Source organism: Dendropsophus ebraccatus, chromosome 2 (assembly GCF_027789765.1).
Source record: "Dendropsophus ebraccatus isolate aDenEbr1 chromosome 2, aDenEbr1.pat, whole genome shotgun sequence".
NCBI classification, from domain to species: Eukaryota; Metazoa; Chordata; class Amphibia; order Anura; family Hylidae; genus Dendropsophus; species Dendropsophus ebraccatus.
The window spans coordinates 62,232,902-62,255,237 of NC_091455.1; the positions used below are offsets into that span (position 1 = coordinate 62,232,902).

Below are 22,336 nucleotides of genomic sequence, written 5' to 3' on the forward strand. Positions count from 1 at the left end.
ATGGGGACATTGGCTACTATGTGGGGCATATATGGGGGCATTGGCTACTATATGGGGCATATTTGGGGCATTGGCTACTATGTGGGCACTATATGGGGATTGGCTACTATGTGGGCACTATATGGGGGCATTGGCTACTATGTGGGGCTGTATTTGGGGGCATTGGCTACTATCTGGGGCACCATATGGGGCATTGGATACTATGTGGGGCACTATATGGGGGATTGGCTACTATGTGGGGCATATATGGGGGCATTGGCTACTATGTGGGCACTGTATGGGGCATTATATGGGGGCATTGGCTACTATGTAAGGCACTATATGGGGGCATTGGCTACTATGTGGGGCATATATGGGGGCATTGGCTACTATGTGGGGCACTATATGGGGGCATAGGCTACTATGTGGGGCTCTATATAGGGGCATTGGCTACTATCTGGGGCACCATATGGGGCATTGGATACTATGTGGGGCACTATATGGGGGCATTGGATACTATGTGGGGCACTATATGGGGGCATTGGATACTATGTGGGGCACTATGTGGGGGATTGGATACTATGTGGGGCACTATGTGGGGCACTATAATGGGGGATTGGATACTATATAGGGCATTTTTGGGGGGAATGGATACTATATCGGGCACTATTCAGTCAGCAGCATGTGGTGACTGTAGGGGAGTGGCTATGGAGGGTTGCTATGGGGCGTGGCTATGGAGGGTTGCTATGGGGGTGTGGTTATGGAGGCCCACTATGGGGGCGTGGCTATGGGGACCACGGCGCACATGTCCCTCTTTGCTCTTTGCAAAAGTTGGGAGGTATGACTATGTATTAAAACCTGTCACGTCTGCTCTAATGCCAACTGCAGACTTTGCTAAGGAAGCTGTACCCGGGCTTTTTTTCCTACAGTGCCCTCTTCCTGGGGAATGTAGTATTACAAGATGGCCATTCTTAGCCTCTGTATCAGTGTCTCCCACCTGTTGCAGTTCTATAACTATGAGGCTCTGTGCACACATGAAGTTTCAATGCGGTACTGTATCTTCACAGAAATTACACAGTATTGCAAATGTGTGAACACAGACTAAGGGCACATTCACACAACTAATAGCCGCATAGGCAGCCTAAACGTTTTGCAGGCTGGGGATCCACATGTGGGGTAACATAGTGCAGGGCTTCCTATAACACATGTCTACAGCTGCTGCAAAACTACAACTCCCATCATGCCTAGACAGCCAAAGCTTTATCCAGGCATGATGGGAGTTGTAGTTTTGCAGCAGATGGAGGGCCAAGGTTCCCTACCCCTGCCCTATGGCATCCATATGCACTTACAGGGCTGAGCTAGAGGTAATCTAGGAGACAGCCCCTTTATGTCTGCTTCCATTGGAAACAATAAGAAGGTAGTCAAGGTCGCTGCCTGACACTATCTGTACACAATCTATCTGGCCACACGTGATCCCGCAGCAACCACCGCGATACTACCGGCTACGGTGCGTATTACTCTCCCCCAATAGTGTACTCCGTGTATTTAACCAATCATCAGGCTGAGGGCGGGGCCGCTGCGGAGTCACGTGTTTGAGCGGCCTTATATGGAGGGGGCGGGGCAAGCAGGATGTCTGCAGAGGAGATGGATTTCCAGGGAGGGCTGGAGGACCAGGAGCTGCGCGAGGCGCAGAGGGAATACCTCGACTTCCTGGATGATGATGTGCGCGGCTACAGTGAGCTCTGCAGCGCCACCTGGTGGTGTCTGCCTGTAATTATGGCTGCTCGTCCGGCCGCAGCTGGATGTGTGTGCGGCTCCGTACTGGCATGAGCCGCTCTGCGTCTTTTACATGAAGGGATTCCAACGACGTGAATGTAGTCTTTTATTGTGGGTCACAAATACGTAGTAGACTGCCTTTATGTACTGCAAACAATTTAGTCACCTGTAGACACTGGCTATTTTTCGCCTCTGTTCACACTGATGAGACACTTTTTTTTTTTTGCCTGTTTTTTTCCCCCCACTTAAATAGGCTGGTCAAAACATACAGCATACCATATATCATTAAAGTCTATGGCTTCAGTATATATGGTAGGTTATCCCAATGTACAGGTGTAGGCTGTGTTACCCTGATCACAATGACTGCTCTGACTGACTTGCTATACCTCCATTACACCACAGTTGTATCATGGTAACTCTGGCTAAATCTGTATATTAACATTTAGCGGAATTAGAAATCTAGACCCTCCATCAATCCTGGGCCAATAGTCTCGTCACTTGTTGGCAATCTGTTAGCAACTCAGAATGTTTGGGCTTAGAGGGGAAGTTCACACAGGTTGGAGTTTCATTGAATTAATCCAATGAAGCGAACCTCGATGTCAATGAAAGGATCCATTGCTGCAATTAAACGATGCTTCACGTTGCATTCTCATTGTGCTACTGCATGTGTGAACACCGCCTTAAAGTGACTGTACCACCAGGCCCAGGCTGAAGCACTGGAGGCGGGCCGACCCACCCTTAGTGGGAGGAAACCCCCGCCCCTCTATGATAGGCTTCCATTGATTCTAATGGAGTCACGTCATGGAGGGGCTGGGGGTTTCTTCCCACTGGGGGGGGGGGGGGGGGGAGTGCTTCAGCCTGGGCCTGGTGGTACAGTCACTTTAAGTACTGTGTGTAGGCTGCCGTCCACTATGAAGGCCCAGTTTTGTATTGTTCAGTTGTTTCAAAATAGGACTGGACTGAAATTGACTTTTAACAACTTGTTATTTTGATGGAAATAGTGGCCGGTAATTGTCAGTGCTGCCAGGTGGTCACCAGGTGCTCCCTTATTTTGGGTCCCATTGTCAGCTGCAGGATATTACTGATCGCGGATCGGTGTGGTTTCGGCATGTACGATTAAGCCTGATGACTAGAAAGAAGCTGGAAGTTACAGTGTACAGCAACTATGTTCTGACAAACTAAAAGAGAACAAATCACTATTATACCTAGGGGGTATATCTAAGAAAACGTTGTTTTATCCTGGCACAAGCTGCAGGGGGTGAGACCATAACTAGTCATCTGGACGGTCACCCAGATAGAGCTGCTAATGGTGTTATATGCATTATAGTAGTGGCTGGTTCTCTCTAAGTCAGGGGGATTCTTGGCTCTCCAGCTGTTGCAAAACCACAACTCCCATCATGCCTAGACAGCCAAAGCAACTACCCCTGCTCTAAGCCGTAGATGTGATAATATCCACTGGAAAATCGCCAATTCTAAACATAAAGCCAATAAAAGGAAAGAATCCTATTACATGACTGGCCCAGTTGGCATTTACATTAGGGTTAAAGCGACTCTGTACCCACCATCTGCCCTCCCCAAACCGCTTGTTCCTTCAGATAGCTGCTTTTAATCAAAGTTCTGACCTGGGATCCGTCTGGCAAGTGATGCAGTTATTGTCCTAAAAAACTACTTATAAATTTGCAGCCCTGTGCCAAATTGGCGTGGCCCAATGCCCATGCCCTAGGCTTGCAAAACCCCTCTGTCCCTCCTCCCTGAACACTGCACATGTGCTGGATCGGTTAGGCCAATGTGTAGTGTTCAGACAAGTGATGAATAGGAGAAATCCTGCCTGGGGCATTTCTAATGATGAGGGACGAAGAGGCGGTGCAAGCCTAGGGCATGGGTTCTCTAGGCCATGCCAACTTGACACAGGGCTGTTTAAAAGTATTTTTTTAGGACAATAACTGCATCACCTGCCAAACGTACCCCAGGATGGATCTTGTATTAAAAGCAGCTATCTGAAGGTACAAGTGTTTCAGGGTTTTTTTGGGATGGGGGGGGGGGGCAGATGGTGGGTACAGAGTAGCTTTAACACCAGTGCCATGTTTTGGTGAATGTTGCTATATTCCAGACCCCCTCTTATGTAACTGCCTATAACCAGTCTACATATGTCACAGTATTGCCAGATTTTCCTGTGGTGCCAAGTGCGGACTGGCTATGCCCATGGTCGTATATGCACAGTATGTGGTGTTATATGATTTGCAAGAATAATCTTCCTGGTGATATATAACAGTGATGTCTCCTTTTTGTCTGCAGCAAGATCAGGGGGTTTACCATGGAAAAGTAAGGGACATGATTGGCGCAAATGATCATCGTTTAATTGTCAACCTGAACGAACTGAGGCGTAAAAATGAGCGCAGAGCGAATGTGTAAGTGATGACATCTGCCATGTTTGCATATAGGTTTGTCCTGTGTTCTGCACGCTCGGTCCTTTTCCCTGACAGCTGCTCCCACGCTAGACTCCAGACTCATCATACAGACATTTATGTAATGCCTCACAAACAGACATAGTAGAGATTACATGGAGGCAGCCAGCTGTTCAATGGCTTTTCCAGGTTTTTCATAACAGATTGGGAATCCATCAGAATCGCCAGTTCCTTACACGTGTCTGATACATAGTGGTTGCCTTCTGTCTCCATAGGTATCTGTGACTGCCAATCACTGGCTGCAGTCTTGGCACCTCAAGGGGAAAAAAAATCAACTCCTTAGTGTCACTGTCGGTTTAAATTTTAAGACCGTTGATGTGATATAAAGCAAGTTTGCAATTTACATTAATTTTATTTTTTTTATTTTTTTAGTTACCATGGAAAACACGGCAATTCCTGTGTTTTTTTAGACTTTTTTTTTTTCCCCCCAAAGAGTCTAAACACAGGAAGTCCCATGTGTCCCAGGTCATCTGAGCGCTCAAAGAGAAGGTAGTCATGTGATTGATGGACATATTGAGCTGGGACTTAAAGTGACTCTGTACCCACAATCTACCCCCCCCCCCCCCAAATCGCTTGTACCTTCCGATATCTGCTTTTAATCCAAGATCTGTCCTGGGGTCCCTTCGGCAGGTGATGCAGTTATTGTCCTAAACAACTTTAAAACTGGCAGCCCTGTGCCCTTTGGCTGTGGTCTACATTGTGTATGCATTTGGCTGGCACACCCTCTCTGTCCCTCCTCCCCACCCTCCTCATCACTAGAAATGCTCCAGGCAGATTATCTCGTATTCATCAGCTGTGTCAGCATGGCACATGGGCTGGATCCTTAAGGCACCTGTGTAGTTTTCACTGCAGAAGAATAGGAAAAATGGTGAAGAGGGTGAGGAGGAGGGACGGAGAGGTTGTGCCAGCCTAATGCATACACAAACTAAGCCACGGCCAAAGGGCACGGGGCTGCCAGTTTAAAGTATTTTTTTATGACAATAACTGCCGAACGGACTGCAGGACAGATCTTGGATTAAAAGCAGCTATCTGAAGGTACAAGTGGTTTGGGGGGGTCAGATTGTGGGTACAGAGTAGCTTTAATGTGTTTAGTCTGTTTTTTCAACCAGCACAAGACTAAAAATCTGCCTTCAGGAGACTGGACCTGGATTTCTGGTAAGTATAGCTTTGTTTTACAGCATAACAGCAAAAAAAAAAAAATAAAATATTGCAAACTTGCCTTATATGACATCTACTGTTTTAGATTGTAAGTTATAATGACAGGTACACTTTAATTAATTAATTAATTTTAGACCTAGAAAAAAATTGTAAAAGTGTGTTGAGGTGTTACGACATACTTACCTGGTCACTACCTGCTCAGCCAATCACTGACCACAGAGATATGCAAAAGAAGAGCCCGTGGAGCCTCATTGAAGAGTCTCAAAACACAGGACTAGCCAGATATCCCTCTGGGAAGGACCCAGCCAAGTGGCAGCTCCTGTTAGGAAACCACCAAAACCACCATATTAAGTGGCCCTATAAGTCAATGTAATAACAAGGGATAAACCAAGGCTAAGTAACCATCCACATACAGCTGTTTTGGGGTGTTGCCCCTCATCAGTGTGGAGCAGGATTCTGGCTAGGTGGGAGCAATGCCTAGTAGAGCCATAAGAAAAACAGATCGCTGAACTCGGGGAGACCAGCCAAACGACAACACTGCCGGCTGCTAGTGAAAGCGCTCAATGCAGTGACGTCCTAGGTGCATTGCCCCCTGGGAAACATGAATATGCAAAAGAAGAGCCCGTGGAGCCTCATTGAAGAGTCTCAAAACACAGGACTAGCCAGATATCCCTCCAGCCAGCAGCGTTGTCGTTTGGCTGATCTCCCTGAGTTCAGCGATCTGTTTCTCTTATGGCTCTACTAGGCATTGCTCCCACCTAGCCAGAATCCTGCTCCACACTGATGAGGGGCAACACCCCGAAACAGCTTTATGTGGCTGGATACCCGGCCTTGGTTTATCCCTTGTCATTACATTGACTTATAGGGCCACTTAATATGGTGGTTTTGGTGGTTTCCTAACAGGAGCTGCCACTTGGCTGGGTCCTTCCCGGAGGGATATCTGGCTAGTCCTGTGTTTTGAGACTCTTCAATGAGGCTCCACGGGCTCTTCTTTTCCATATTCATGTTTCCCAGGGGCAATGCACCTAGGACTTCACTGCATTGAGCGCTTTCATTAGCAGCCGGCAGTGTTATCGTTTGGCTGGTCTCCCTGAGTTTAGCAATCTGTTTCTCTTATGACCACAGAGATGACCTGCCTGTCAGTTATTGGCTGAGCGCCCAGTTCCTGTGGGGTTGATGCTTCATAGGAACCAGGAATTAGCTGTGAGCAGTGTGGACTAGTAGCATGGGAACAGCAGTAGCAGGGCATCAGGGAAGGTGAGGTGTTCTTTTGTTCCATGAATAACCCTTTAGGCTGGCAATACATTTTAAACAGATATTGATCAAATTTTCATTTGACTGATCACTACCTCTCCCATTGCCTCTTTACACATACTTATCAACTTCAGCTGGCATTTTATCTCTCATCAAACAAAAGTATCCGACATGTTGAATTTCAGGTGAGGCACCTATACACACTAGGCCCCTCTAAAATCGAATCGTGGTGTTTGGCTGACTATAAAGGGGTTCTTTTTCTTTCAAATCAACTGGTTTCAAAAAATTACACATACTGTATTTGTAATTTACTTCTATTTAAAAACCTTATGTCTTCCTATACTTATTAGCTGCTGTATGTCATGCAGGAAATGCTTTCTTTTCAGTCTGACACAGTGCTCTCTGCTGACATCTCTGCCCAAAACAAACTGTCAGGCTAAAAAGAAAATGCCATTTCCTGCAGGACATACAGCAGTTAATTACTAGAAGACAGGAGATTTTTAAGTAGAAGTAAATTACAAATCTATATAACATTCTGAAAACAGTTTATTTGAAAGAAAAAAAAAAAAAATTCGCTGGTGTATCCCTTTAATCAGTTATGTATATGAAGCCGTACCATACAATTCAGACTAGGGCAATAATGCTTACATATGGATTGCAGGGGATGTCTGTGTGTTTGTGGCCTTTGTTTCCCCCATCGTTCCCATACCACTACACTGTTTTAAGTAGCATTCTGTTCACATAATTTCTAAAGTCCTGCTCCTTTGGATGTGACATCAGAGCCCTGTAGTAATCTAGTGCACACAAGTAGTAAAGAAAGTAATCAGCTCACCATCTGTTGGCTCTCTTCGGTGCTGCGGATCCACACCTGGCTGGTGTGCGCCAATATGTCCAAGGAAAACACTGATCCAGCACGTAGCAAAGAAAGATGCCTTTATTTTCCAAATGCAGGTAAAAACATGTGAATCACCATAGTGCAGGGACCCCACAGAGATCAGACACGTTTCGAGCGCATGCGCACTCTTGCTCACTGATAATCCCTCCCACCACATTGCATACTTAAATACCCTGAGAACCAGGTGCATTGCACTGACGTGGGTAATCTAGTGCCCCAGCCAATGGTACAGTGAAGGTGAACATGAGTATATAATTTTTTTTATTGGACTGTTTCCTTACAGATTGCTGAGTAACGCCTTTTTGGAGGTTGTTGCATTTCAAAGAGCCTTGAAGGATTTGGTAGCTTCCATTGATGCTACATACGCAAAGCAGTTTGAAGAGTTCAGCGTTGGATTTGAAGGCAGTTTTGGAGCAAAGCATGTGTCACCTCGTACTCTCACAGCAGGTTTCTTGGGAAATCTGGTCTGCGTTGAAGGAATTGTCACAAAATGTAAGTGTTCCTCATTTTATTGTTATAAATGTGTGTAGTCTCGACATTAGGAACTTCACTGATCATGCTTTTATATGCTGGTGGCTTACTGTATAGGAAAACACAGAAGCATGTGCTCTCCTATACAGTGGATTACTGCTTTTATATGCTGGTGGCTTACTGTATAGGAAAACACAGAAGCATGTGCTATCCTATACAGTGGATTACTGCTTTTATATGCTGGTGGCTTACTGTATAGGAAAACACAGAAGCATGTGCTATCCTATACAGTGGATTACTGCAAACATAATCTGTAAATGACTTCTGTTAACCCTTAGAGGACTGGGCCAATTTCAATTTTTGTGGTGTTCGTTTTTTCCTCCTTGTGCTCAAAAGGCCATAGCACTTGCATTTTTCCACCTAGAGACCCACATGAGCCCTTATTTTTTGCGCCACTAATTGTACTTTGCAATGACAGGCTGGATTTTTTTCGTAAAGTACACTGCGAAACCAGAAAAAAATTCAATGTCTGGTGAAATTGGAGGGTTTGTTTTTACACCGCTTGCCCTGGGGTAAAACTGTCTTGTTATATATGTTCCTCAAGTCGTTAAATTATAACGATATATAACATGTATAACTTTTATAATATCTGATGGCTTGTAAAAAATTCAAACCATTGTTAACAAATATATGTTCCTTAAAATCGCTCCATTCCCAGGCTTATAGCGCTTTTATCCTTTGGTCTATGGGGCTGTGTCAGGTGTCATTTTTTGCGCCATGATCTGTACTTTCGATCTTAATTGCGCATAATCAACTTTTTGGTCACTTTTTATTACAATTTTTCTGGATTTGATGTGACTTCTGGATTTTTTTGTGCTTACGCCATTTACCATGCGAGATCAGGAATGTGATAAATTAATAGTTCGGGCGATTACGCACGTGGCGATAGCAAACATGTTTGTTTATTTATTTTTATTTATAACATGGAAGAACGGGGGTGATTTGAACTTTTTTCGAACTTTTTTTTTTACACTTATACTAGAAGCCCCCCTGGGGGACTTCTAGTATAAGCACACTGATCTCTCATTGAGATCTATGCTGTATAGTTATACAGCATAGATCAATGAGAGAGGCACTGGATTGCTTCCGGCTGCTGCAGCCGAAAGCAATCGAGTGCCAAGCCAGGATCAGTGCCATTACGGCACAGACACCGGCCCAAGCCAGATGTGTAGATCGCCTCTTCGGGACGACCCACCCCACTAGACACCAGGGATGGGCTGCAGTAGATAATCTGATGCAGCTGTCAACTTTGACAGCTGCATCCGATTACTTTATTAGTGGGCATGGCGATCGGACCGTGCCCGCTTCTAGCCGCGGTGCCGGGCTACGAGCAGCACCCGGGACCGCGGCAATTCAGAGCAGGGCTGCCGCACGGCACCACTCTGAACAACCCTAGGCGGCCCAGGACGTACGCTCAGGGTCGCCTAGGGGTAAAAAATAAAGAAAAAACACCTTAAGCCTCCTAGTGCTGTATGTCCTGCAGGAAGTGGTGTATTGTTTCCAGTCTGACAGTGCTCTCTATTGCCACCTCCTTCTGTCCGGAACTGTACAGAGCAGTAGCAAATCCCCAGAGCAAACCTCTCCTGATCTGGATGCACTATGTTAGGGCCTGTGCACACAGAGAAAACGAAGCAGAAAATTCAAGCGGAGCCCGCCTCTCTTGCTCTGTGTGCACGGACCCTCAGACTGAAAAGAATACACAACTTCCTGCAAAACATACAGCAGCTAAGTACTGGAAGACTTGAGGTTTGTTTTTAAGTAGAAGTCATCTACAAGTCTGTATAACTTTTTGACACCAGTAGATTTAACATTTTTTATTTCTGCATAGTACCCCTTAAAGCTGCAGTGTATAGGTTCTTTGTGTCCAGTATGACCATTGACCAATGTGTACCTAAACTGTACAGCATACATCAGTGACTTATGCTTACAGAAGAAACGGTGTAAGAATAGCCAGGACAGTGACTGTGTCAGTGTAACAAAACGTATGGACACAACTTTGTGAAGAACACCTGCTTTGTAGTGTGTGTATATATGTATATATATATATATATATATATATATATATATATATATATATATATATATATATATATATATATATATATATATATATATATTATATATATTGCAGGTCTTTGGTAAACCTGGTTGGCAAATTAATTTTATGTGCGTCACCTTCTGGTTTCCTAATAGGTTCCTTGGTTCGACCCAAGGTCATGCGAAGTGTCCATTACTGTCCAGCAACAAAGAAGACGCTGGAAAGGAAATATACCGACCTCACAACACTAGAGGCCTTTCCATCCACTGCCATTTACCCCACTAAAGTAAGTGTTGTGGTTCGTTTTTCTTACATTTTACAGTATTTTAAGGATGTGTTCACACCAGGAGGATATGCTGAAGGCTGGTTGAGGTTTTGAAGTTCCTTAATGAGTTAATTGTAAAATGGACAATAAATCTGCAGTGTATCCAGCATGTGCATACATACCCTAATATTCTGCACTGTTTTCAGGATGAAGAAAACAATCCATTGGAGACAGAATTTGGGCTGAGCACGTACAAGGATCATCAAACCCTGAGTATACAAGAAATGCCGGAGAGGGCTCCTGCTGGACAGCTACCCCGCTCTGTCGATATCATTGCAGATGATGACTTGGTGGACAAATGTAAACCTGGAGACAGAGTCCAGATAGTTGGGATATATCGCTGTTTACCATCCAAGCAGGGAGGATTTACATCTGGCACATTCAGGTATACAGTAAGATAATGTGGTGTGTGTGTGTGTGTGTTGTTTTTTTTTTTTGTTTTTTTTTTTTAAAGTACTGTATGTGAGAAATCCACATCAGTCCATTCTTATCCCAGTGATGTTATGTAGTGACCCATAAATGTTCTGTTTGCATTACAGATACCAATTAGGACCATATTACACAGCCCAATGACTAGTTTAAGCGAGTGCTGACATACTACACAGCTCAATAATTGTGCAGCTAGGGGGGTGTGTGTATAATTTTTTTTTTCTCCTTAAATGTAAAATAATAAACGTTATACTTTTTTTATTTTTTTTCTTTCTTTTCCTTTCCAGGCCCCTGCTCACACTTCTGAGACATTCTCTAAAGTGACAGGCCAAGACTGGACAGTGCCACAGCCAGTGATTGGCTGAGCGGCCTTTCACTCCAGAGACCAGCTCAGAGGTGTGTGCAGTGGCTGTGGGGAGTGGGCAGAAGCTTTAAGGACACCGGGGGGAGTCTGGAACAGGTAAGAATGGTTTACTTTTTCACATCCCTTAGCCCTTGGTCGGGCATAACTATTACGCGTAGCAATGCGAGGCTGGCAGCTGATTATTTTTAAAGGGGTTGTCCGGCGATAAAAAATTATTCACAGAATAACACACATTACAAAGTTATACAACTTTGTAATGTATGTTATGTCTGTGAATGGCCCCCTTCCCCGTGTTTCCCCCCACCCACGCTAGACCCGGAAGTGTGGTGCATTATACTCACCGCATCATCAGCCGCTCAGCCGCGATTGGCTGAGCACAGTTATGCTCAGCCAATCGTGGCTGAGCTTCGGATGACGCTGCAGAGGACGGCCGGCACTCGGGAAGATCCGCCGGCCTCCCGAAGAAGAAGTCACTGCTGAGGATCGGAGACCGTGGTCGGCACGTGACAGGTAATGTATCGCGCACCACACTTCCGGGTACACGGGTGGGGGTGGTGGGACACGGGGAAGGGGGCCATTCACAGACATAACATACATTACAAAGTTGTATAACTTTGTAATGTGTGTTATTCTGTGAATAATTTTTTATCGCCGGACAACCCCTTTAAGCTGGCTTAAATGACAATTATCATTGTCTTTGCTACACAAAGTAATGATCTCCTGAATTGGCCTGATGTGGCAGATTATCGCTCCATGTAAAAGGCTCCTTACAGTTACAATGTGTTACATTACATGTCACTGCTTAAACTAATTTTTTTTTTTTTCCCATGAATTCAGAACAATAATGTTGGCTAATAACATCAAGATGATGAGCAAAGAAATTGCCCCAACATTTTCTGCTGACGACGTTGCCAAAATTAAGAAATTTTGTAAAGTTCACTCAAGGGTAATGTTCACGCTTTTTTGTTTTTTAAACTTACTAGTGGATGTTTTATCCATATTTACTCCTCCCCCTGCCCTCTCTATTAGGATATTTTTGACCAGTTGAGCAAGTCATTGGCACCAAGCATTCACGGCCATGATTATATTAAGAAAGCCATTTTATGTATGCTGCTTGGAGGAAATGAGAAGGTTCTGGATAATGGAACTCGCATACGAGGAGATATTAATGTTCTCCTAATAGGTAAAGACCTTTGTGTAAATCACAGTAAAATGTCAGTAAATTTCAGCACTGGGTATATACACTTATAATGAACTTTTCAGGAGACCCATCTGTTGCCAAGTCCCAACTGCTGCGTTATGTGTTGCACACCGCTCCAAGAGCCATTCCCACCACTGGTAGGGGATCCTCTGGGGTAGGGTTGACAGCGGCTGTGACCACGGATCAAGAAACAGGCAAGTTAATATTGCTCTTACAGCATTCGGTTTAAGACCTCGCTTCAGTTTGCTTACCATATATTCGTCTTTTAGGGGAGAGGCGTCTTGAGGCTGGAGCTATGGTGCTTGCCGATAGAGGTGTTGTCTGTATTGATGAATTTGACAAAATGTCTGATATGGACAGGACTGCTATACATGAAGTCATGGAACAAGGTCGTGTGACCATAGCGAAAGCTGGCATCCAAGCAAGACTGAACGCCCGATGCAGTGTTCTAGCTGCAGCAAATCCTGTTTATGGAAGGGTAGGTGTTTCCTAACCATACACGTTTTAAGTGTTTCTGCTCCAGTAACTTGTGACATGTCCTCAGGTCATGCTGTGATAAAGCACATTACGTGAGAAACAGCTGTTGCCTTTTCTTGTCTGCACCATGTAACCTGTTTGGTTGTTCAATAAAGAAGATATTATTACTTTTGTTACAATCAGGTGAGTGCCATACATATTCCTTCAAGTTGCTGTGTAATTATATACTAAGCCAGACTATCTACCAGATGGCACTTCTGTCAGCACCAGCTCAGGGTGCTGGCTAAGTGAGAGACACTCAACGTGAGAGACACTCAACGTGGGACAATCATGTTTTAGAGCAAACATGGATTTGAAGGAAAGCTAACTCACGTAGGTACACAGTGTAGAGTAGTGTTTGTCAACAAGTAACCCCATCAGGTCATGATTAGTGGAGTAGGGGGTAGAAAAGGGTAAAAACTGGCAGAGGGTAGTGATGGGGTGAGGTCATTGGTAGAAAAGTATTTGTTGATGCACCGTGGTGGTGATGTGTTGCTGCTAGGGGATATGAGCACTGTGTGGTAGTTGCTGGAGATGTCTGGTGTAAATTGGGTGGTGCCCAGCAGTATTTAGCATTGTGCCATAGGAAGTGATTGTCAGTGAGGCAGTTACATCAGCATGGATTGGCTGGTTAGGCCCAAGTAGAAAGTATTATGCCAACTTGTATGAGCTTGACATATGCCGAAACACCTTGTAAATGGAGACTTTTGAAAAAAAAAGTTCTGTATGTGTACTGTAAACTTTCCCACTGGATACACCAAGTGTGATGTTAATACCATCATTCCAGTCAATGCTAATTTTGTATACGGCTATGAGCAGTAAATCTACCAGTTCTTCTTATGTTCTCCATGTGTGATATAATATGACAATATCTTTGTACTGGATTTTACAGTATGACCAGTATAGGACACCGATGGAAAACATTGGTTTACAAGACTCTCTGCTTTCAAGATTTGATCTGCTGTTTATTGTTCTGGATCAAATGGATGCTGACAATGATCGTGAAATTGCAGACCATGTGCTGAGGATACACAGATACAGAACACCTGGAGAGCAAGATGGATATGGTATGCTGTCATAATTTTAAGTATATGTCTTTGTTGATCATTGGTCACCAGTTCCATTTTATTTTTAAACTGTTGTACAGACAGCCCTAATATGTTGCTGCTAATTGTCTAACTCTTCACCTCTTAGCTAGATACTAAGACCCTTCTAATCTGACAGCCCCTTTAAGCCTATTTTCTTGATAGTGATCATACACACAGAGGGAGATTTATCAAACTGATGTAAAATTGGTTGCTAGGGACAAGACAATTCTATCAGATTCCACTTTTCATTCCTCACATACTCTTGGGGGGGAAAAAGAGAGGTGAACTTTGGTTAGTAGGGGCAACTAAGACACTTCTACTTTACACAAATTTAATAAATCTCCACCAATGTATTCAAAGGGGTAGTGTGGCGTTAGAAAATTATTCACTAAATAACACACATTACAAAGTTATACAACTTTGTAATGTATGTTATGTTAGTGAATGGCCCCCTTCCCCGTGTCCCCCCCCCCCCCCCCCCCCCCCCCCGGAAGTGTGATGCACTATTTATACCCGTGTCGACCCCAGCCCTCCTTCATGCCGGCCCCCCTCTGCTGCGTCATCATCGGCTAAGCCGCGATTGGCTGAGCTTAGTTATGCTCAGCCAATCGCGGCTGAGCAGCTAATGACGCGGCAGAGAGGGGCCGGCGTGAGGGACTGCTGCAGTGGTTCAGCCCGTCTCCCGAAGATTAAATCATTGTCACAAAATGGCGGCCGGGGGTCGACACGAATCAGGAGAATATAATGCACCACACTTCCGGGTTTAGCGTGGGTGGGGGGGGGGGGGACACTGGGAAGGGGGCCATTCACATAACATACATTACAAAGTTATATAACTTTGTAATGTGTGTTATTTTGTGAATAATTGCTTAGCGCCGCACTACCCCTTTAAGTTAAATATTCAGTTATGGCTTCTAATGCATATGTCTGCTGTTGTCTTCATTGTCCACCTTTGTCTTGTCTATATCCTGTCACAGGCTTTCTGTTCATGTACACACCTCCTGGGAATTTAGGCAAATCTATTTTTGCAGGAGACTCCTGTGGGGTTATAGTGGAGGTGGGGTGGGGGGGGGGGGGGAGGCTGTGTTGGCTGAGTTCCTTGCTAGAGTGTACAGCAGTAACACAAGTCCATTACCGGATGTACTCTAGACAGGAAGTTATGCTTATGAAGGCAGAAGAAAAGCATGAAAGGTACTACCACAGAGGTAGTAAAATATCTTTGCCAGTGTTAATTTACTGGATATTTGTAACTAGGTTTCATTATCAAAAAAACCCTGTTACAGAGTCACTTTACCTGCAGCAGTTACCAGGTCCCTGTTGAGATCACTGGACTGTTGCATGTTTAACCCAATAAAATACTGTTGTGACGCCTTCTATTCACAGCTATGCCTCTTGGATGCAGTGTTGAGATTTTTGCAACTGATGACCCGAATGCTACGGATGTCACTGATCAAGAGTTGCCGATTTATGAAAAACATGATAATCTCCTGCATGGACCACGCAAAAAGTTTGTAGTTTTTTTGTTTGTTTTTTTTGTAATGCTGAGGGTTGAGATGTAGGGAGTCATATTGAATGTTTGGAAATCACCATGATCTTTTCTAGCTTTTATGCAGTCTAAATAGGAAAATAGAAATTAATGGTTATACTTCACAATGGCCTATATACTACAATATTACATGTTTTACTTTTTTTTTTTTTTTTAAAGCAAATCTAAAATCGTGAGCATGCAGTTTATACGAAAATATATCCATGTGGCTAAATTGATAAAGCCTGTTCTGACTCATGAGGCGGCAGATCACATCTCTCATGAATATGCGAAACTCCGGAGCCATGATGAGATGAACAATGACCGGGCTCGGGTATGCATTTAGTACATTCTACTACCTAAATATTGTGAACTGGGTTTTGGAACCTTTCTTTTTCAGAACACGGACACAAGCGAAATGTGTTAAATACAATTGGCTTGTTGGCAAGCTAGGTCAATAATTCTCCTTGTATCTGACGTTTTTTTTTTATCCTTCTAGAATACTTTGGCATTAGCACTACTATCCTTCAGGATGTCAGTCTTGTTTCTAATAAGGGTCATATTTTGAGCTGAGTCTTGTTCTCAAATTTGGGTTAAAGAAACCTGTTTAGCCCAATGTAAATGTAATCTGGCTTCTACATGGAGTAGACACTCTTCACAGCTTGCTTATTCACAAAGTCTTGTGATGAAAATGTCCAGGCTAAAGTTTGCTATGTCAAAAATGAATTTCTCCCTATGTTTTAATTTTTTTTTTAATTCTCCTATTGCTTTTTTTTATGCCCACCTATACTAAAGTGTTGCACGACAATGCAAAGTTAGTAAAATTAGATGCTATTGATAGTAATAAACTCAAGTCTCACTTTCTTACACTAAGACAGAAACAACATTAAAGGGGTAGTGCGGCGCTAAACAATTATTCACTAAATAACACATCACAATGTTATACAACTTTATGTATGTGAATGGCCCCCTTCCCCGTGTTTCCCCCCCACCCACGCTAGACCCGGAAGTGTGGTGCATTATACTCACCGCATCTGGTGTCGACCCCCGTCCGCCATCTTGGGACAATGATGGAATCTTCAGGAGGCCGGCCGAATCGCTCCATCCGTCCCTTCGCCCCCCTCTGTCGTATCAGCAGCTCAGCCGCGATTGGCTGAGCATAACTGTGCCCAGCCAATCGCGGCTGAGCACAGTTATGACATGGCAGAGGGGGGCCGGCATGAGGGATGGATGGAGCGGATCTGCCGGCCTCCCCAAGACTACTTCATTGTCCCAAGATGGCGGACGGGGGTCGACACGAGATGCGGTGAGTATAATGCACCACACTTCCGGGTCTAGCGTGGGTGGGAGGAAACACTGGGAAAGGGGGCCATTTACATACATTACAAAGTTGTATAGCTTTGTAATGTGTGTTTTGTCAATAATTGTTTAGTGCCGCACTACCCTTAAGTGTAACTTTTATATATGGTCTTCAATTAGAAGTGGGGAAGTCTTGCAGTGACTCCTAACTCTTAAATGAGAAGCCTGAACCGTAACCAAAAATCCAGTGCAGGAAGGGGGATGCAACAACATAAAAAAGAATCTATACTTTTCCGTCCTTGTGCCCCATAGCGTCACATTGCCGTGATGTACCAAGAAGAGGGAAGAAAATGAAGTCTGGCAGCTGTCAAAGGTGGTGATGCAGTGCTACAGGGGCATGGGTAAGTACAGGGCCGGTTTTAGACAAAATGTGGCCCTGGGCAAAGTTGAAGGTGGGGCCCCAAATGCTAAAACATTGTAGCAGCAATTTAAGGTCCCGATACTTTTTTGTCAGCGGTTGGCGCGCTGCTCGAGGTGGGGTGATCTTCTGTGACCTTAAATAAGACCCCTCTGTGCCCTATATAGTAGATAGGTCCCTCTGTGCCTCCATAGTACATATAGTCGGTATCCCTCTGTAGGTAATTCTTCTGGTAGTTACCTCCACCACCCAGTATGTAGTATCCACCAATATAGGAGGCATCTCACTGTAGGTTTTACACCTGTTAGCTAGCCCCCTGATAGTTGCCCCCTCAGCAGATAGCAGCTCCCCTGATAGTTACCCCCCCCAGCACATAGCATCTCCCCTGTTCCCCCCCCACCCCCAGCACATAGCATCTCCACTGATAGTTGCCCCCTCAGCAGATAGCATCTCCACTGATAGTTAAATGCCCCCCGCCCCCAGCACATAGCATCTCCTAGGGCTGGGGTGATGTGGGCAAAAAATAAAATCTCGTTTTTTCTTTTCTCGATTTTTTTTATTTATTTTTTGATGGGTGTAGTAGTATAGGCATAGTGGATAAGGGGTGTAGCAATAGTAGAAGCATATAAGATGAGGGGTGTAGTAGTAGATAAGGGGAGTAGCAGTTTTGGGAGTAGTAGTAGTATCAGGAGTGGAGGTAATAATAGCAATGGTAGTAGAGCAGTATTGGGGGTAGTAGTAGAGCAGTATTGGGGGTAGTAGTAGAGCAGTATTAGGGGTAGTAGTAGAGTAGTATTGGGAGTAGTAGTAGTAGAGCAGTATTGGGGGTAGTAGTAGAGCAGTATTGGGGTAGTAGTAGAGCAGTATTTGGAGTAGTATTGGGGGTAATAGTAGGGCACTATTGGGGGTAGTAGTAGAGCAGTATTAGGAGTAGTATTGATGGTGGTAGTAGTAGGGCACTATTGGGGGTAGTAGTAGGGCAGTATTAGGAGTAGTATTGAGGGTAGTAGTAGGGCACTATTGGGGGTAGTAGTAGAGCAGTATTAGGAGTAGTATTGGGGGTAGTAGTAGGGCACTATTGGGGGTAGTAGTAGAGCAGTGTTAGGAGTAGTATTGGGGGTAATAGTAGGGCACTATTGGGGGTAGTAGTAGGGCAGTATTAGGAGTAGTATTGGGGGTAATAGTAGGGCACTATTGGGGGTAGTAGTAGGGCAGTATTAGGAGTAGTATTGGGGGTAATAGTAGGGCACTATTGGGGGTAGTAGTAGAGCAATATTAGGAGTAGTATTGGGGGTAGTAGTAGGGCACTACTGGGGGTAGTAGTAGGGCAGTATTAGGAGTAGTATTGGGGTAGTAGTAAGGCACTATTGGGGGTAGTAGTAGAGCAGTATTAGGAGTAGTATTGATGGTGGTAGTAGTAGGGCACTATTGGGGGTAGTAGTAGAGCAGTATTAGGAGTAGTATTGGGGGTAGTAGTAGAGCAGTATTAGGAGTAGTATTGGGGGTAGTAGTAGGGCAGTATTAGGAGTAGTATTGGGGTAGTAGTAGGGCACTATTGGGGGTAATAGTAGGGCAGTATTAGGAGTAGTAGTAGGGCACTATTGGGGGTAATAGTAGGGCAGTATTAGGAGTAGTATTGGGGGTAATAGTAGAGCAGTATTAGGAGTAGTATTGGGGGTAGTAGTAGAGCAGTATTAGGAGTAGTATTGGGGGTAGTAGTAGAGCAGAGGAGAGATATGGGGGTACTTTATCATACAGGATACTGTGTGATTCAGCACTCACCTCCATCATGTACTGCTCAGGGCCTGGTGGCCATAGATAGAGGGAGGAGGGCCCTGAACAGTATATGGTGGAAGGGGGGACTGCATCATACAAGATCCCCTGCCCCCTTCCTGTATACTGTTCGCTAGGCTAGTATATGGGGAGGGGGTTACTGTTTTATAAAGACACCCGAGGCTCCGCCCACCCGCGGCCGTAAGCACCGCCCCCTGGCCGCAAGTCCCGCCCCCAGCCTCCGTGACCCTCTAACCCCCCCCCCCCCCCCCCTCTATTTCTTTACCTGGGCTTGCCGTTCCTCCTCTTCTGTAGGGCACAGGCAGCTCTGCAGGAGGGGCGCTCCGTCCTCACAGCTCAGCTCCTTCGTTCATTAGTGGAGCAGGGGAGCTGCTTGTGCTGCTCTGCTTCCTGCTCCACTAATGAAGGAAGGAGCTAGGGGGCCCCTGGGGGATGGGGGCCCTGGGCAAGTGCCTACTTTGCCCCCCCCTAACGCCGGCCCTGGGTAAGTATACATTCTTATATTACCACACACCCCTGCCTGCAGTGGATTTTTAGCTGTGTCCGGAGTTCTCCTTTACTTCCTCAGAAAGGTCATTTCATTTATTTGGCTTTACCTCATGATTCAGCACTTCATTTGGATAACTATTTTTGTCATCTTTCCCTAGACTATGCCAGTTACTGCTAGAGCCCTTGAAACGTTGATCCGATTGGCTACTGCTCATGCTAAAGTAAGAATGAGTAAAAGCATTGATCGGCAGGATGCAGAAGTGGCACTGGAGCTTGTTCAATTCGCTTATTTTAAAAAGGTTTGTAGACCTCTCTGACAGAACACCTCTACAACATTTAGCATCGGCTTAATAATGGTTATTTAAAAATCTAATATCCAGATATAGCTAAATAGGAATCCACAGACACTACTACTGTATCTAAACTGCTGGGTGGAGGCTCCCCCCCCCCCCCCCAGTTATCAACTTTGCAAACTAAATTTGGTCTACCCACAGCTGATGTGTTCTTGTACATCTGCATCAGACATGTTCTGCCACCTTCTGTATTTTCTCTCCTGGCCTTTCCTAAGGTTGTGCTACAACTTTTTCATTCTCTTCAGTGATGAAGGGTATTTCCAGAAGCAATGATATCTTTGCCTTGTGTAACTTAGAATAAGTGAGTGTGCCTAGATGCTATGTGTTACTGCCATCAAGTGGCCACTGATGACATTGTGATATGCATAGTTAAAATCAGCATTTCCATATATGCTATGACACCAAATCATCTAATTTCAACAGCAAACAGGTGTATTTTAACTACCTCTTTCCCCATACTTCATTTTATTATTAGTGACATATCATAAGTTAGGTTTTATTCTGGTTTTAGAACCACAAAATATAGGTCTTTAGGTCTTATTTCCCCCTTTGTTTGTTTTGGTCTCATTCAGCTACCAATAAAACCATAGTCACATCGTCACAGCTCATTCATTAGGCTGGGGCTGCATGGCAATCACCCATCACATGATCAGGAACCACTGTGTTCCATGATTCAATCTCTCATACAAGGACCAGTAATCCCGATCTGAACTTGTTCATTCTTGTTACTGAAAATCTCAAACTATGATAAACGCTACTATACAGATATATACCCAGATAGCTTTCCTTGGCAAACAGCTTATATCTAAGGTTAGTGCAACTCATCAACCCTCTTCTCTTACTGGTATTTGGGCTTCTCCCCTCAGAACATGTAACATGCCAGTTCTGCCCTTTTTGATAACTTTATGGCCTTTATATTGAATAAACACTTGTGTTGTGACAATGGCTTTAGTTAGTGTAATAAACTAATAAACTATTTATTAGATATTGCCAAAGGAGAAGAAAGTGGAAAAAGATCCAGATATGAGTCAAGAGACACCAAGCCAAGAGGGAATAAGGTATGTATGATTATTCTTGGTTTGTAAGAAGCGAAGTACTGTGAGGTAAATCTACCATCTGCGACTTTCACTTTTTTTTTTTTTTTTTTTTGTCAAACTTGCACGTTCTCCTTTTTTATACCAGTTTTAATTGCACAAAGTTGAAATGTTCCTCCTCACCTTCTGAGAGTCATAGCGCTTTTATTTTTCCACCTACAGGGCTGGTTAAGGTGTAATTTTTTTTGCCTCTTAGCTAGTAATATCGTATTGTAACAGAAAAATTTGATCACCTTTTATAAAAAAAAAATGTTTATTTTAAAAATCAGCAATCCTGGTGTGTTTTGGTTTTTTTTCTGTTTACACCGTTTACCGCACGGGAAAATAAAATATTTTAATCAAACAATTCCGGTATGTATGTTTGAGTTATATATTATAATATATATATATATATATATATATATATATATATATATATATATATATATATATATATATATATATATATATATATATATATATATAAATATATATATATATATATATAAATATATATAAATATATAAATATATATAAATATATTTTTTTTTTTATAATGGGCGGGGAGGTATAATAAACTTTTTGGGGGTTATAAGGGTTTTTTTTTTTTTAAATACTTTTTTAAAAACTTTTTATTACACTTTTTTAAAACCACTTATTTCACTTATACATAGATGGCCGATCCGACAGGACTGAGGTAAGGTATTACCCCTGCCTGTCTGTACAAGGGATCGGGACCCCTAGTGTCACTCAGTGACAGAAAGTTGTCCTGTCACTGAGTACCTTAAACGTCGCGATCGCTATAGATCGCAGCGTTTAAGAGGTTAATGGCAGGCAGCTCCGGGATCGCAGCTGCCTTTCGTTACCATTGGCTCCCGGGACACGGATGTGTGCAGGGCCGCTCTCTATGCAGCGGTCCGCACATATCGAACCCCTCTTGACACGCAGAAACATATATATACATACCTACTGCATGGGGTATGTGCAGTTGGAACGTATATGTATTACTGACGTAAATGGGTTAAAGCCACATAAAATAAAGGGGGTTGAAAACTCAAACTGCACTCCTGTATACCACAGCCATGCCCCTTTAGCAGAATATGTGTAAAAGTAACAAAAACACACAAGTCTCATTTTGTTAAAACAAAAAAAAAAAAAACAGGCATACAAGCCTTAATAAATGTCCATAATGATTTTAAAGTTTATAGGGATTAAATCCTGCTGTAATGTGATTTTGTAGAAAAAGTTCAAGACGTGCAGGAAAAATGTCCGATACTCAAGATTCAGTGGATCCTTATGCGTTCAGCCAGGATGACAGCCAGAATGAATGTAAGTCCTTGTATCCAATGCAATGATACATGGTAAA

The 22,336-nt window shown here is 43.8% G+C and overlaps 1 protein-coding gene across 3 annotated transcripts in view; it reads left to right on the forward strand.

The window, feature by feature from the left end:
• Positions 1 to 1,608: 1,608 nt before the first annotated feature.
• LOC138784479 (maternal DNA replication licensing factor mcm3) overlaps positions 1,609 to 22,336 on the forward strand; it is a 23,985-nt gene continuing 3,257 nt past the window's right edge. The window contains exons 1-15 of one of the 3 annotated variants that reach the window (XM_069960061.1): positions 1,609 to 1,701; positions 4,051 to 4,163; positions 7,811 to 8,019; positions 10,252 to 10,382; positions 10,568 to 10,806; positions 12,052 to 12,160; positions 12,244 to 12,397; positions 12,478 to 12,609; positions 12,685 to 12,893; positions 13,824 to 13,998; positions 15,403 to 15,526; positions 15,725 to 15,878; positions 19,703 to 19,843; positions 20,882 to 20,955; positions 22,211 to 22,299. In XM_069960061.1, coding sequence (XP_069816162.1) covers positions 1,609 to 1,701; positions 4,051 to 4,163; positions 7,811 to 8,019; positions 10,252 to 10,382; positions 10,568 to 10,806; positions 12,052 to 12,160; positions 12,244 to 12,397; positions 12,478 to 12,609; positions 12,685 to 12,893; positions 13,824 to 13,998; positions 15,403 to 15,526; positions 15,725 to 15,878; positions 19,703 to 19,843; positions 20,882 to 20,955; positions 22,211 to 22,299 — 2,146 coding nt within the window. Of the gene's footprint in view, positions 1,702 to 1,776; positions 1,867 to 2,054; positions 2,068 to 4,050; positions 4,164 to 7,810; positions 8,020 to 10,251; positions 10,383 to 10,567; positions 10,807 to 12,051; positions 12,161 to 12,243; positions 12,398 to 12,477; positions 12,610 to 12,684; positions 12,894 to 13,823; positions 13,999 to 15,402; positions 15,527 to 15,724; positions 15,879 to 19,702; positions 19,844 to 20,881; positions 20,956 to 22,210; positions 22,300 to 22,336 lie in introns of those variants that run through there. The other 2 variants (XM_069960064.1, XM_069960062.1) reach the window with 2 other exon arrangements.